Source organism: Peromyscus leucopus, chromosome 1 (genome assembly GCF_004664715.2).
Source record: "Peromyscus leucopus breed LL Stock chromosome 1, UCI_PerLeu_2.1, whole genome shotgun sequence".
NCBI lineage: Eukaryota > Metazoa > Chordata > Mammalia > Rodentia > Cricetidae > Peromyscus > Peromyscus leucopus.
In genome coordinates, this window is record NC_051063.1 from 191,173,242 (window position 1) to 191,190,805 (window position 17,564).

Consider the following 17,564-nt stretch of genomic DNA (forward strand, 5'->3'; position numbering starts at 1 on the left):
AAGTTAGATATCTCTCACCATCACCCCTAATGACACACTAGGAAAATTTTGTTTCCTGTTCCCTCAACCTTAAGTCTGAGCTTCCAGTTCAATAAAATGTTTGTTTTGGCTCCTAGCAGAACACTCCTCTGTCTGAAACTGAAACTTACAGGACACAGAAACTATTTCTCCCCATTTTGATTCCTGGGACACCTGGATCCTGATTATGGAAGATTGGGAATTACAGCCCCAAGCGCAGAACCTATTGATGTTTTGTTAATGATCATATTAATCTGGCATCTAAATATTCATGTTTATAATTATCAATTTGTACTACTCTGAAACTTGAAGTTTCCTCTTGCAGTTGGTAGTAGATAATCCAGATTGAAATAGCTGTTCAAAAAGTACTGAGAACAAGCAACTGTGCAAGACTGGCACAATTACCATTTCATCATGGTTGAAGGAGGGCACCAGGAGCCTCCTTTCCCTCAATGAACGTCTACTGGCAGTTAAGGGCACGTATATTATTTTAGAGTATGTGGTGGTTTGAAAGAAAATGACCCCCAAGGGAGTGGTAATATTAGGTTTGGCCTTGTTGAAGTAGGTATGGCCTTGTTGGAGGAAGTTGTCACTGTAGGGGCAGGCTTTGAGATCTGTTTTGCTCAAGCTTAGCTTAGTGTGACACTCATACCACTTCCTGTTGCCTATTAAGTCAAGATGTAACTCCTTCTCCACTCTCAGCTCATTCTCCAGCACCATCTGCCTGCAGGCTGCCATGTCCTGCCATGATAATGGACTAAACCTCTGAAACTGTAAGCCAGCCCCAATTAAATGTTTTCCTTTGTAAGAGCTGCAGTGGTCACAGTGTCTCTTCACAGCAATAGAAACTCTAATTAAGACAAAATAATTACTTCCCCATTTTCCTTAGTACTTCAAAAGTAATTTCTGCATGCTTTCAGGAATTTCTCTTGTTCTTTTTATGAGACAGGGTCTTTGTGTAACCCTGGTTGTCTTAGCATTTGCTCTGTAGGGTGGCCTTAATCTCCCAGAGATCAACCTACCTCTACTTCCAGTGTCCAGGGATCAAAGGCATGTTCTACCATGCCTTGTGACCTTAGGGATTTCTTTTTAATTATTCAATTTTATATGTTTGGGTGTTTTGCCTGCATGTATGTACAGTATGTGCATGAAGTGCCTACAGAATTCAGAAGGTACCAGATACCCTAGTACTATAGTTACATACACTTCTGAGCTGCCAGGTTGATACTGTGATTCAAACTAGGTCCTAGAAAGAACAGCCAGATCTTAATCACTACACCATCTCCCCAGTCCCGATCTGGAGATTTATAATCTATAAGTGAACATGTACATTTTGTCACATTCACAATTTAACTCTTACACTTTCTCAACTTCTTGCTATTTGTATAGTTTGAATCTAGTATGAAAATTTTTGAGGGTGGATAAAAGATGAGAATTTTGGAGAATTTTTTGTGTTTTCTTTCATTATGAATTTTCTTTCATAGTTACTATTTCAGCACTAGGTAAAGGATTTGTCAAATTGAATGTATTTGGAGGGTGGAACTTCCAATGAACAGCAAGACATGGGATTACATATGGTATAGCTTTATAAGGCTTGCCTGAAGTATGAATTTAGTGAGGTATAGCAAAATTATAGGAAAAATTAAAGCTTTCTCACAATTTTTGATACATTTTGTCATTATTATTATTATTATTATTATTATTATTATTATGTTATTGGAGACAGGATTTATATAGTGATTTAATATGAAGATCAGGCTGGCCTTGAAGTCACACAAATCCCACTGCCTCTGTGTCTGAAGTGCTGGGATTAAAGGTGAGCAGCATCATGATTGGAATTATTATGAATTTTTAGAGGCCGAACAAGATGTTTTTATTATAGCTTTTCTCAGGGGCTTAGTGGTTAAGAGCACTGGATCTTCTTCCAGGGAATCAGGGTCCAATTCCCGGCACAGATATAGCAGCTCACAACTGCCTATAACTCCAGCTTTGGGGATCTGATACCCTCTTTTGGCATCCACAGGTAGGAAGCATATATGGAGCACACAGACATGAAATGCAGTCAAAATTCCTATACATATTTTTTAAAAAATATTTTCACAAGTTATATTTGCAGAATTTTGTTTTAATATACACACTGTGATATTTTTAATAATTAAACCTCATTAAAGACATTCACAAGTTTCATATCTTTATGGCTCTATTATGTATACTGTTGTGACTTGTAAACAGAGAATACCAGATAAATGCTATATCACATTGTTTACAATAGCTTTTTTCTCTACAATATAAGTTTTCTGATGAGCTTGAATAGTTGAGGACTTAGTAAAAGATTTGCCACATTCCTTACATATGTGAGGTCTCTCTCCAGTATGAACTCTGTAATGTGTTCTAAGATTTGAATGCTGGATGAAGTATCTGTCACAGTCTTTGCATTTGTAAGGTTTCTCTCCAGCATGAACTTTGTGATGTACTCTAAGACATGAACATCAAGTAAAAGATTTGCCACATTCCTTACAGAAGTAATCTCTCTCTTTAGGATGAACTCTGATGTTTTCTCAGATTTGAATGCTGGGTAAAGGCTATGTCACAGTCTTTGCATTTGTATGTTTACTTTCCAGTGTGAATTTTCTAATATTCTCTAAAGAGTTGGGCACTTAGAAGATTTGTCACATTCTTTACATCTGTAAGGTTTCTCTCCAGTGTGAATTTTCTAGTGTGTTCTAAGAGTTGAGGTTACAGCAAAGCATTTGTCACAGACCTCACATTTGTAAGGTTTCTCACCAGTGTGGATTCTGTGATGCATTTTAAGATGTGATAATTCAAGAAAGGACTTCCTACAATCTTTGCCTTTGTATAATTTCTCTAGAGAATGAATTTTCTGTAGCCTTCTAAATGACGAATAGTGTCTACAGGATCTGTCACATTCATTTCATTTGTAAAGCTACTCTCCAGCATGCCTTTCCTTTTTATGCATTTTCTGATGGCTTTGAAGTGCTGATAATTGAGGAAATGACTTTCCACAATTTTTGCATTTGTAAGGTTTTTCTCCAGTATGAAGTCTTTGATGTGTTTTAAGACTTGAGCACTGAGTAAAGGATTTGTCACAAACGTTGCACTTGTAGGGTTTCTCTCCAGAATGAATTCTCTCATGTTTTGTAAGAGTTGACTTTAGAGTAAAGAATTTGTCACATTCCTTACATTTGTAAGGCTTCTCTCCAGTATGCATTTTCTGATGGCTATGGAGTGCTGATAAGTCATGAAATGACTTTCCGCAATTTTTGCATTTGTAAGGTTTTTCCCCAGTATGAAGTCTTTGATGTATTTTAAGATGTGAACACTGATTAAAGGATTTGTCACAAACATCACACTTGTAGGGCTTCTCTCCAGTATGAATTCTCTGATGCTTTGTAAGAGTTGACTTTACAGGAAAGGATTTGTCACATTCCTTACATTTATAAGGCTTCTCTCCAGTATGTAATTTCTGATGGTTCTTAAGTACTACCAACAGGCGAAATGACTTTCCACACTCCTTGCATTTGTAAGGTTTCTCCCCAGTATGAAGTCTTTGATGTGCTTTAAGACTTGCACTCTGGTTATAGGATTTGTCACAAATGTTGCACTTGTAGGGTTTCTTTCTGCATTTCTCACACTGGTGTGGTGTCTCTCCAATGGAGATTATTTGTTTTATAAGATTGTATGTAGAGCCAAAACAGTCATCATATTCTCTCTGACTATTATGTTTCTTTGCAGTGTAGTGTCTCTGATCTTGAGGAATATTGGGACAGAAATTTAAAGATTTCCCACAGTTTTTAGATTTGCAATGTTCTTCTCCAGTGTGCATGCTTTCATGTCTGTCTGGGTTTGATGAGTCAATAGAGGCATCCCTGTGATTACTGCATCTGTAGTTACTGGCATTTTCTGTAGTTTCACTTGTTCTATAAAGTCTACTTGTAGAGGGGTCATGAAGCACTTTGCTAAGCTCATTACACTGACAAGACTTCTTTCCAGTCTTCACATGTTGATGGACAGGATCACATATGCAATAGTTCTCTGAAAATAAGTACAATTCAGATTAAATGGGCTTGTTCCAAGATTAAACATTTGATAGATGACAGAGTTTTTCAGTTTTCTCTTCAGAAAAATCAACCAGCAACTATTTAGAATAGAGTTCTTAGTAGTCAATCTTATTCTTTCACTATAATTATATGGATTCTCACAAAAAAACAAAGTGATAGCCTTCACGGAAGATGAAACAGATATTAGAGGAATCAGTAGTTAGCCTCGGGATGGAGCTCACTGACTGATTATAATTAGAATACATGTCTCTAATTTTAAATATTTATTTCCTCAGGCATTGATGAAAAAGAGTTTAATCTAATCCCAGATTCACAGTATTTGTACTTCCTAATTCCAGCAATGAAGAGTACTGTTGAGAATTGCTTTTAAGATTAAAAGATTACTCAAAAGCATCAAAGAATTCTTTTTCCTTAAAAAAAAAAAGGAGGGGGGATTAGATTCTTCAAAATTCATAGATGCAAATCAAGTATTCTGCCAGACACCAGAGGCTCTAGGTCATTTGAGGCAGAGCTGTCATGGGCAGCTATTGCTTATTTCTATCCTCCACTGTCTGAGCTCCACACACTGCTATATTTCTTAACTTTCTTCATAGGGTTATTCTCAAGTCCACTCTGTACACCGACTCCAAAGATTATTTCCCAGAAGGTGTCTGTGTGTCCTCCACTGGGAAGAATATAAAGGATGTGATATAAAGACAGACAGCAAGGAAGGCAATTACAGAATAATTCTACCCCATGGACTCATTTTAGACATAAAGTTTGTAAAATTATTCCAGTTGGATGTCAGCATAATCAAATAAAATTGCATTTTGTACTAGTATCAAGTCACCATAGTTCAGATGCAATAAAGCACAATGTCTTCTAACAGTTACAACAGGTAGAATGCATCCTGGGACCAGGACACTATAGTAAGTTAATGATCACAATCCTTTCAAGTGGAATTAAATACAGCAAAACCATTTTCATCTCTTGATTTCTCTTTTACTGGAAGCCATCGTTGTCCTGCTCATTCATGAGCCCACCCTGGCTGTGGCTACTCTCTCCTCTCCACATTCCAGGGCAATCTTATTTGCTCTGGACAGGTGACCAAGCCTACCTTGCACATAATAATCCACATGTACTGTGACTCATGACAGAGTTTTTAGAAAGAATATAGACATCTAAAACACAGTACTGTGCTCAGTACATGAAGAGAACACAAAGTATGGGAATATAGGAATGATTTCCCAATTGTTATTTCCTGTAAGTATTTCTAAACATATTTAGGGAGAAATTTCAGTTTGCATACTGTGAGTTTTCCTCATAATTAAAATGATGTCAAATGCAATTATGGACATGGAACTTAAGATATAGGTGAAAATAGCCCCAAATCCTGTGACCTATAATCTGTCCTGTCTGTAAAATATGCTAAGGCAATGGTGGAACAGAAACTGAGGGAGTAACCAAGAATTGTCTGAATTTACTTATGGCCCAATCTACAAGGTTGAACCCATAGCCAACACTGCTTGGGTAACCAAGGACCGAAGACTAGATAGACCAGAGAACAACGGTAAAACAAAAAACTACTGGTGTAAAAAGAAAAAAAAAGTCAATAAAATGACTCCTTACGATATTCTACTATACTCATAGATCAGTGCCTTATTCCATCATCATCTCATAAGCTTCCTCCTGCAACATATGGGAAAAGATGCAGAGACCCACAGCCAGTCAGTATGTGGAGAGAGTCAACATGTGATATCTCCATTAAATCCCTCCCCTCAGAGCTCACGGAACCATGAAGAGAAGAGGTGAAAGGCATGTAAGATCCCGAGGGGATAGAGGACAACAGAAGAACAAGGCCCTCTGAGCCAACTAGCCAAGTGTAAGTGAACTCACAGAGACTGAAGTAGCAGGTACAGGGCCTACACAGGTCTGACCCAGGTCCTCTGAACATATATTATAGTTTTAAGCTTAGTCTTCTCATAGGACACCTGAGTGTGATTGAAAGGGTCTCTGGTGCTTGTGTCTGTACACAGAACTCTTTTCCTTCTGTTGGGTTACTTTGTTCAACTTCAGTATGATGGTTTTTGTTTCATCTTATATTCTATTTTGTCATGCTTGGTTGTTATGTCTTAGAAGGCTATTATTTTCTAATGAGAGACAGAAAGAGAGTGGCTATTGAGAGGAGGGGATATGGAGAGGAAGGAGTTGTAGAGGGATGGGAAAGTATCATCAGAATATACTGTATGAGAAAAGAATCTACAATAAAAGGAAATCAATGGAAAATTAGATTTGGGTACAAATATTATATGCGGCTATGTTTCTGAATGCATCTTGGAACCAAAACGAAGGGTGCATGATACCTCTAAAATGGAAAATGGAAGGGAAAAAATTAAATACCATGAAAAAGTTCTTTTGTACTACCAAAGTTTCCATAGTCCTCTGTTGTTTCCATGACAGTTTAACACAGAACTTAAAACCTATAAAGTCAGTACATACAAAAGATTAATTAGGAATTCTACAAGCAAAATTTCTCACCCACAGAGACCAGGTTGCTGTAATTCTCCAACATTACATCAGTGTACAAAGACCTCTGAGCAGAGTCCAGATATTCCCATTCCTCTTTTGAGAAGTCTACAGCTACATCCCAGAATGTCAACAGACCCTGAAACAAAAAAGTACAGTTTGATCATGTGATATTGGACAGAGTACTTTCTTGGATAAAAGGAGACTTGAAGAAATTAGGGCTGTAGATGGAGGAAGACAATTACTCAAAAAAATTATTTCTGATATAGTCACATGTATGTAATGAAAGTTCTAACTCTGTGAAAAACAGGATGACAACAGTAGTCTCACATGCAATATACTCAAAACAAGGCACACATTTAAAGTCTGGACATGGTTATCTATCTGTCATGGATGCTGTGTTTATGTCCCACAGGATCACAGTGTACATGTCTCAGAAGGAAAATCTGTTATGAGGAAATGTGATTTCAAATGCTGTACCTGTAGATCATGCTACAGAGGATTAAAACCCATATTTAAAATGAGAAACACAGAAACTTAAAGAACATAAGAAATACCCTCAGAATATGGGATGGGCAAGATCTTATTGAAAAGAAAAAACACAAACCGAACTGGAAATAACCCCAAGTATCAACAGATGGAACTACATGGATATAAAGTGTTTCTGTTTATCAAAGGAAACAATCAGCAGAACACACAGACATCACTCAGAATGGGAGAGAATCTGTACCAGTGACGCTTTGGATAGGGGCTCATATCTAGAATTTACAAACAATTATAGAAACTAAATACCATGGAAATGAAACTGCCAAACAATATATGTGCAAATGAGCTGAATAGACACTTTGTGAAAAGAGAAACACAAATGGCCAATAAAGTTTGTAAAATGTATTCAAGATCCCTAAAATGCCATCATGGAAATGCAAACTAAAACTACTTGAAATACACCTCACCCCAGGTAGAATGACATCAACTAGTCTGACAACATATGTCAGAGAGAATGAGGAAGAAAGATCCCCTTAGTCACTGTTTGTGTGTAGTGTAGTGTAATTAATACAACCATTGTGAAAATCAGTTTAGAGAGCATTGAAAAAAATTAAAGAGAGAACTAATATATGGACAGCTCTTTTATTCCTGGGCATATACCCAGGGAACTCCATTCTCCACTACTGAGATATGTACACCCCATATTTACTGCTGCTTATTCACCAAAGCAAAGAATTGGAATCAACCTAATTGTCTATCAACAGATGAATGGATAATGAAAATGGTATTATACATATAAAAGGGAATACTATACAACTGAAGAGAAAAATGTAATAAAAATTTTCAGGATAATGGTGGGACTTAGAATATGTAATAGTAAGTAATGTCATACAAGTCAGAAAGAAATAAATCACGCTTTCCCTCGTGTAGAATCTAGCCAATAATATGTGTATATGGGAAACAATGTACATGTGGGCACAGTAGAACATGGAGAAAAGAGAACAGGAAACTTTAAATCAGGAGTTCAGGTATAACTGAATGCAGATAATGAACACCAGTTACGAAAAATGATATAAAGCTAATTGCTTTTCTAGTTCTAATTCTGTGACATGTCTTTTGGTTTTGGGTGGTGTATAATTACAATATAATATACTCAATAGTAAACATATAAAATCACATGTGAGGCTCAGAGCTTCTATTCCTAATGGCAACTCTAACTGTATAAAATTACATTAAGTTGTATAGTTAATTTCAGTAAGTGAATTTTTTGTTGTGTGTTTGTTTGGAATGACTTTTAAAACAAAGTTAAAAAAATATCAGAAGCAGAAAACTAAAGGCACCCAATGTCTCAGAATATAACGTTTCTAGAAAAAATAGTGGACATGACCACTGACCTGGGATATGTTTATTGGAGAATCAGCCATTTCTTTCTGTTTCTTTTCTTTGACTTTCTCTTTCAGGAACAATGAATAGATGGCTTGCTGTCCTTTCATATAAGAGATCAAAAAGAAAATGCAAAAATTAATACTAAAAGCTGATAAAGAAAAATGTCAAACCGCATGAAAAGACACAAGGAACAGAATTTTACCAGGTGTCCAGTAAATGATTCCAAAGACAGGAGAACATGAAAATACATTTAAAGCCTGGAGGGAAAATTATCATCAACCATACTGCTGCAACCAGACAAATAGTCTCTAAAATTGATGGAGACATAAGTGCATTTCAAGATAGGCATGAATGAACACAACTCACTTCAATAAAGCAGCACAGCAGATATTAAATAGGAGGGAAAATATACAGAGGAGAATCAGAGGAATTATCCATGGGAACATGGTAAGTAATACATTTCATGTGAAGAATTGGTAAGTAGAGGAGAAATGGGAGGCAAGCCACTAACTCTCATAGTAAAGAAACAATACTCCCAAATATCCAACCAACAACGGCTGTGGAAAACCCTTTTGTACACTGTGAAGATTTGTCACTGTGATTGGTTTAATAAAGAAGCTGACTGGCTGAAAACTGGACAGGATAAGGCTAGGCGGAAAAATCAAACTGAGGATGCTGGGGAAAAGAAGGGAGTTAGGAGAATTGCCAACCCAAATGGAGAACTAGTCAGACACACAAAATGGGGTGGAGGTAAAGGCCACAAGCCTCGGGGCAGTACATGAATGAATAGAAATGGGTTAATTTGCAAGAGTGAGTTAGTAATAAGTCTGAGCTATTAGCCAGGCATTTACAATTAATATAAGACTCTGAGTGATTATTTGAGAGCAGTTGTGGCACAGGGAAACTTCTGCTTAAAAGCAACATTAAAATCAAAACAATAAGAAATAAAATCCGATGAACAAAAATTCTAGCCACTCTAGAAATCAATACAGAGAATTTTAAACCAAATATACAAATCTTTAATTTAAACAAATCTAGCACATGATCCAGCTGTACCATTCCTTGGCATATACTCAAAGGACTTGACATCCTACTTATAGGGAGGTGCTCATTCTGGTCATTGCTGCTCCACTCACAATAGCTACAAAAGGGAAATAAGCCAGATGTCTTTCAACCGACAAATGGATAGTGAAAATATGGTACATTTATATTATAAAATATTATTCAGCTGTGAAGAAAATTGAAATTATAAACTTTGCAGGTAAATGAATGGACCAAGGAAAGATCATATTGTGTGAGGTAACCCAAACCCAGAAAGACAGACATTGCTTGTTCTCACTCATAGGAAATTCCTAGCTCCAAATCTTCAGATTTGAGTACACAACCTGAAGTGAGTACAGTAACAAGAAAAATAAAAATAGACCACAGTGGGATATAGGGGACTAACAGAGAGGGAAGTAACAGGAACAAGTGATCTAAAGGAGAAATGGAAAAACAGGGAGAGATTTAATTATAGAGAAGGAACAGATATAAACAAAGAAGAAGGACAGTAAAATAACACTAAGAATGTCTAAAAAGTCATAAGCAATCATACTATTGTCATCTACCATTAATGCCTATAACATAAGCCTGTGTATACAGTTAAGAGTTAGAGTATAAATGAAAGTTTCCCATCTGGGCTGATAATGGTCCTCACGGTGCCACTTTTTTTTCTTTAACGAAACCACCAACACTAGGTGTAAGAAGCCTGCTTTGAAGTTGTTGGTTACAACTATCCTTGAGATTATTGAAACATTACAGGTTACTGCTGTTGCCCATACTTGACTCCTAGAGGTAGAAGGTGAGTCCCTATTGTTGAAGAAGCCATGCATTTTGCACACAGATCCTAGAGGACTTGAGATAGATCAGAATTTAAAACTTCCTGTCTAGGGACTAGCTTTCATAGTACCAGAAGGCAACATGCAAGCTTCCAAAGGAGGGAGCCAGCGAACAGTCCTACCCAGCTATGACACCCATGAACCACAACAATGATCTGCACTGCATGATAGCCCTAAGGGTGCAAGAGTGGCACACAGACCTTGATGGTAACCAACAGCTTCCAATTGGATTTAAGACACTGTCAACAAGGGGCAAATTATGCCTGGTATTGGAAACCTAGCCAGTGTCCCCAGAGTTAGTGAAGTCAATAATCTTGGAGGAGAATCTAGAACTACTAATTTACTAAATCAGCATAATCCCTAAGTGCAGTTTAAATATTTTCTTATTCCCATAGATAAATGTAGTTTCTCACCCCTCACCAAGTAAAGTTATTTTAGCAACACAGGGAGATAATTATAGAAAACCAAATCAGTAAAAACGCAGAGTTGTGATGTTCAGTCCCAGCTGACACAAACAACACAACTCCTTCACCTCAGGCTCACGGATCACTGAGAGCGAGGGGTGGGAACATTGGAACAGACAGAGGAACAGGACATGTGCTGTGAGATTGTGTCTCCTAAAAATGTCAGAGAAGCTACACGCATGAAATCTTACAAGCATAGCATCCTAAACATGAGTAGAACAAGGACAACACCAAGAGACATGCTAACATGGAAGGGAGAAACTAGGCCTTAACCTTAGTCAAACACTAAGCGATTCTGAGAGCTGGAGAAATAGTCTTTCCCAGAGAAGTGTGCACTATATGGTTACCCAATACCAAATGTTCATCCCGAAAACAAAAAGACTGTGTAAGTTATATTTTTATGTTTAACAATACATACAAACACACAATGACAATAAAAGAAAAAGTTATTAAGAAATAAAAAATGCCTGTGCAAAGTCAAGATTTTAGATCATCTACATAAAAATGTGTATAAGGGCTTTATATCATTTTCTATTACTGCTACTCACATAAGTAAAACTTAATAGGGCTAGAGAAATGGTTCAATGGGTATGGGCATCTGTTACTGTTTTGGAGACCCAGGTTCTATTCCCAGACCCCAGACGGTGGCTCCCATCTGTCCATAAATACAATTACAGACTGCACATGATATACAATAATACATGTAAGCAAAACAGTCTTGGCAAAACTGATTTCATGTCCCACTTCCACATTCACTTGATCCCCTTTCCACTCCTTCACCAATCCCTCCACCATACCTAGGCCCTTAGCTACTGTCTCCTCTCTCCTTCCAGGCCACTTTGTTCTGCTGCACAGGTGAGTAAGTCTGGGTGACTAGTGATCCCTGCATATGAGAAAGAGATTCTTCAGAAAGCACCTGGATTTCTAACATAGTACCGTGCTCAGTAGATGAAGAGAAAACAAAACACAGGATTCTACAAATGACTCCACTGAAAATATTTAGGAAGCATTTTCAGTTAGTGTCACTTGAATCTCAGGGGCAGAAATGTAAATGCACGACTGGGATGAGAATATCATACACTAGTGAGGTTCTGAATTGATCATGGACCAAAATTTATGGAAGCCCTACACCTCTGAAAAGGACTCACAAGAAGAGAACATTTTATGACAATTTTCTTTGTTCCGCTGAGGATTTCACTTTATTCTGTGAGGCATGAGACTCCTTCACACACAGCTCACACACATGCAGACTAGTTTTCCTAGGAATCCTGAGGAGGAGCAAGGGAGACTACAAACAAACTATTTTCACCCACAGAAACCAAACTACTGCAATTCTGCAACAGCCACTCTGTGTACAAAGTCCTCTGAGCAAGGTCCAGGCATTGCCCATCCCCCTGGGAGAAGTCCACAGTCTCACAACTGGCTGTCAATAAACCACAAAATAAAAAACAACAGTTTGAATCATCCTGTTGGTGCACACCTTTAATCGTAGCACTTGGCAGAAACAGGTGGGTGGAACTCTGTGAGTTCCAGTCCAGCCTGGTCTACATGGTGAATTTGGGGGTCAACAGAGCAACACAGGTATTTTGAGTCTCAAACAAAGCAAACACAAGAACCAGAAACTAATAGTTTGGTCATGTGTCCATGGACGGAGTGCTTTTCTTGAACTGAGGAAACAAAAGACTATTGCAGACATTTTTCTGATGTAGATGAGTGATCATAATTGTTCAAAAGATGCTTTCTAATATCATCCTGTATTATAATGCCTTTTCTTTGCTTCGAGGGAGGGTTTCTCTATGTAGTATAATCCCACTGAAGGAGAGTAAAGACCATCACTCAAATTTTTTGATCCAGTTAAGCAAGCTTTATTTCTGTCAGACAGATCTATATACCTAATGTGGGGTTTGAAAATATAGTATTGAATAAAGGAGAAAGTGGGGCTTATATATCCCCCAAAACTGCAGAGCAAGGGGGTTTTTCAGGTTTGGTGGATTTCCAGAAGAATTTTGGTTAATTGGGAACTTTGGTGAACATTTTAAATTTATTTGGCAGAACATCTTTTCAAGCTGTGAGTCAAATTCCTTAGAGTGAGGAGCATGTCAAATTCCAGAAACAGGTTAAAGCACAGTCAACTTGAACTTTGAGGCAAACAGAAATGACTTGTTCTAACCTTATAACAAAATGGCTTCCATCCTTAAGATGGAGTCAGGCTGGTCTATCATTAGGCTGTGAAAGTCACTCTGTAGCCCAGACTGGCATCAAAGCATCAAACTCAGAGGTCCACCTGCCTCTGCCTCTGGGGTGCTGGGATTAAAGGCATGTGCCATAACCACCTGGTTCAGAATGCCTTTTCTAACTGTGAAAATACTGTGACCTGACGCCCTCAAACAGCATACTGTGCTTTCCAGACCCCAAAGTATAACACTAAGAACTCAGCACAAGAGGATATATTTCCTTTTTTTTGTTGTTGTTGTTTGCTTTTTCTTTGTTTGGGAAAGAGTCTCTCACCATGTAGAAATGGGTGTCCTAGAACTCATTATGCTGGTCTCAAACACAGGGAGATTCACCTGCCTCTGCCTCTGGAATACTAGGATTCAAGGCCTGTGCCACCAGATCCAGCTCAGACACTTTTCAGAATGCCATATTTACACCACAGAGTGCATATGTCTCAGATGGAAGAATAATGGTGTACAAAAAGTTTAATTTCAAGTGTTAGCATTTACAAACCATATATGTAAAACTAGCAAAAATATATTTTTTATGAGATTAAATCTGCAACAATTCCTTTCATGTCTAATATCTAAAAGCTCTCCCGTGATGCTAAATCCCGAAGTCCCCAGGTATAACAAGGAAGCTAGTGTGGATGAATGTAAATTTGAAGAGCTTTGACTTTTCCACCAAAGAGAACCATGTTTGTAAATATCAACAGATAAGTTCAAACTTTCTACTAGAGTAGTTTTATAAGAATATTTTGGAAACCAGAGGATCTATGAAGAAGAAAAAAATAGGATTAGTCTAGTTCAAATGATATAACATTTACAGACAAGAAAAGACATGCACAGCAATGTTTCACTGCTGGCTTCCTTATAAACAGCGAATGATTGCTGTAAGGTAAAAGAACCAGTGAAAGAAACCCACTGTGGTCCTGAAACCAGAGCCAGTGAAAGAAACACACCTTAGCCCTGAAACTGGAACCAAAAAAAAACATACTCTGACTCTGAAACCAGAGCCAAAGAAACACTTTTGGCCCTGCAACCAGAGCTAAATCTGCCCCTGACCAACTGAGAACAAAACCAACCAATCGCTGAGCATGAAAACCAACCAATCCCTGAGCATGAAATCTAGCCAATCTGAGCTTGTTCAAACTCAAAGTGATTGAAATCTGTCCAATTCCTACCCTGAAAATCTTCTCCCTGGAAAAACCCCGCCTCTAAGAAGCCTAATATAAGCCGGAAATCTATTCATTCTGGGGCTGAGCCCTTCCCATCCCTTGACGAAGAGGATGGCGAAGTTGAGCTGACTAATGGATCTCTCTCCACTCTTTGGGGACGCCCAAGATTGTAGTCTGATCCGGGTTTGTTATTTTAATTTTTTATTTTAATTTTTTTTTCCTCTCGGCTACAGTCATGGGACAAATGGGCGGATACATTGGCGGATAGGGGCGGGCACTGGTAAACATGGCCACATAGCGTCGTAAATCTGGCCCCATAATGGAGTTGCGGGAACTTCTGCCAGCGAACGGAAATAAGAGTTACTTTATCTCCAAGCTTTCTACTAAAGTTCTAACTAAACCCTTCTCCTTCCCCACTTCTGCGTCTCCACGTGCAACCTTTTCCATCCGACTTCTGCCGGCAGTGGGCGGGCTTAAGTGGACGGGCTTGGGCGGTTTCTATGACTCGCCCTAACTCACCTTAACTCCACCCACCCATTCTCAAACTGCCTTGAGAAACACAGACGGGTCTGGAAGCGGCCAAGATCCATGCAAATAAATTTACAGTAGTCAGGATGGCTCTTAAGCCAAAAATTCAGCATATAGCCTCAGACAAGTCTTCCAAAAGCTGTCCTTAAGCCACAAATCATCAGAAAGAAAAAAAAGTTCAGGGCACGGAGTAAAATCCGTCTCTTGTTCCCCAGACCTCCCTGACTAAAACTTAAGCATCTGGAGAGCAAGGCTCCTGACCCCACAGGCAAAAGAGTCATCTGTGGCATTTAAGGTGTGCCAGGGAAGAGATAAAAGCCCGAAAACAAAATTGCCAAGTGCTGGCACTCGCTGACTCCCTAAAGCTGTTGTGTCCCTGTTTTAAGTGAGGAAAAGGCCATGGGCTAGAAAATGTCCTGCCAGGCCATCAACAGCCTTGTTAAAAGTGCCGCCTAGAAAGACAGAGTCAGCTTGCTGCCCCCAAGCACCAAGATGCATGGGTACATCAAGCTAAGACCTCCAGCAGACCTAGGCTTGGCTACAGACATGGCAGGGAACCCAGAATGCAGCAGAGAAGCGATCCGTTTCTTTCCTTCTGAACACCAGAGCCACTGACTCAGTCCTGGGAGTTTTGGGATGCCACCTCTCCTTTATTGTCGGGTACAGAGGACAGCCTTACCATCTCACCAGATTTAATTGCACCTTCAGAGTTACTTAATGAAAAAAGATTTCCACCTAAAATAAGAGCTCATTGCTTCACTCCAGATCCACTGCCTGTGTTTCTCACGTGCATACAGACAGGGCCCTGATCTTTGCCTTGTCCCTAATTCCAAAAAAATAAATAAATAAATAAATTCTCATGTACCACAAGCTTTTCTCTTCCCAGTTCCCTGTTCTAACTCGCTGTTCAGCTAATGGTACAGGACCACCACAGAACCAAATCCAGAGATCATCAAATAAGAAACTGTAACAGCTAAAAGGTATTTACACCCCCAGGCCCAAAAGCATCTGGGCACTACAAAAAGACTTTAATATAAACATCTATTACTGTAAGATGCTTTTAACAATTGATCACCTGTCTCCTGGATGCCAAACTAATAAAGGAAACAGGTGCTTCAAAATAATCTGTCTCTGATAAAGCTTAACATGTTTCAAAATCCATAGGGGCAGGCCAGATCTACCTCAGCTAAATGCCAACTCCAAAAATAATAATGATCCTTTTATCTCTCTAAGTTTTTTTCTATGTCACCAGCATCCTGTCAAACAGACAGTTCCCAGCCACAGCCAAGAGGGATACATGTCTCCAGAGCAAACGGATGACAGACAGCATCCCACAACGCCTGTCTACCTTGGAAAACTCCCCTTCTCCATTCCCCCCAGAGCCAACCAACGTCCAAAAGTCAGCTGGAAGCAGTTTTTGAGAGGAACGACGCCCCTAATCCCATCTACCTGCTTTTTTATAATAAGGGAAAGTCTGGAATGTAAGGATTTGAACCTTAATTAAGGCATCTGCCTTCGCCGGCTGTCATCTGCCTTCGCCGGCTTCCCAGCCTAAAAAGATGGTGAGCCCTCTGTGGGCTCTCTGTCCCCTCTCCTCTCCGCTCCTTCCTCCCGTCGGCTCCCCTCTCTCCCCCCCTTTTGTGTCTCTCTGTTTCTCTCTCTCTCTCTCTCTCTCTCTCTCTCTCTCTCTCTCTCTTTCTCCCCTCTCCCCCCCAATAAAGCTTTAAAAGGTAACCATGGCTATGATTCTTTTAATCAGCACGCTGCTCTGACGGTATGGTCGCTTCGAGCGGCGACCAGCCAGGAGGGGCAGCGCCCAGCGGCATAATGACCAGCCAGGAGGGGCAACGCCTGGGCATAACTAACAAGGGGCAGCTACTCTTCTGCATTCTTCCTTCCTAATAAATCTCTTGAATGAGGTTTGGGTGAGGAACTTCTTTTGCTGAGCAGAGACTAGGCCTGGGCAGTGGAGCAGAGCACACTTTCGCTGGCGAAACTTTTCCCTGGAGCAGGACTTACAGTGACTGGTGGTATTCCTTGGCTCCCGACTGCCAGGATCCCTTTCCATCCGAGCAGCAACCAGGAACGCCAAGCTGTGGTTCCCGCTACTGCGCTGCTGACTGGTGACTTTCCCAGGCCGCCCCGCGCAGCAAAAGCGGCTCCGGGGAGATTTCGTGTCCCCGCGACACCGAGCCGTGTCCTCTGCACTCAGGTCTGCACCACGAGATTCCCCACGTGCAGGGTCTGGTGCAACGACAGGGAAAGGACCCTTGACACTTCTGCCTTTGCCTCCTCAGTCCACTTCCACGCTCTCCCACGAGGTTTCCCAGCTTCCGTTTACGTCATTCTCTAATCCCACCCACACTCCTTCTCCCAGCCAATGTTCCACATCCTCCCAGCTGCTGTTTCCGGGTGAGTGGCCCCGCCCTTCTAGACCCGCCCCTCCCACTCGGTCTCAGGCGCCTTCCACACTCCTCCAGCTGTCAGGCTGCCCTGCACCCGCTCTGCACAGCCTCCCCACATGCTCGCTGCCAGCCTGGACCAGAACTGGATCTAGGAGGACGCTGCACCCCCGTATCTGACCCCCACAGTGAGTTCTGAACCCTTCGGATAAAAGACAGGCAGCCTAACCTCAGACTTGACTACCAACCTCCTGGACTGATAGGGTAAATTCAGGAGGCTGAGTTCCATCCCCAAGGCAAACATGACAAGATAAAACCAAATACTTCAATTATGACTTGGAGTAGAGATATTTCAGGAACTTAGATTTTGGAAAGAAATAGGTGTATCAAGAAGTCAGTGGTCAGCCCATTGGTAACAGCCCAGGGAT

At 40.0% G+C, this 17,564-nt stretch overlaps 1 protein-coding gene across 1 annotated transcript; it reads right to left on the reverse strand.

Annotated features, from left to right (window-relative positions):
• Nucleotides 1–2,462: 2,462 nt before the first annotated feature.
• LOC114686611 (zinc finger protein 54-like) lies at nucleotides 2,463–17,079 on the reverse strand. The gene is made up of 4 exons (XM_028861271.2): nucleotides 16,754–17,079; nucleotides 8,483–8,574; nucleotides 6,615–6,741; nucleotides 2,463–4,071 (listed from the first exon to the last, which is right to left on the reverse strand). The coding sequence occupies exons 2-4, from the start codon at nucleotides 8,510–8,512 to the stop codon at nucleotides 2,963–2,965; spliced, it is 1,266 nt and encodes a 421-aa protein (XP_028717104.2). The 5' UTR covers nucleotides 8,513–8,574; nucleotides 16,754–17,079; the 3' UTR covers nucleotides 2,463–2,962.
• Nucleotides 17,080–17,564: the final 485 nt, after the last annotated feature.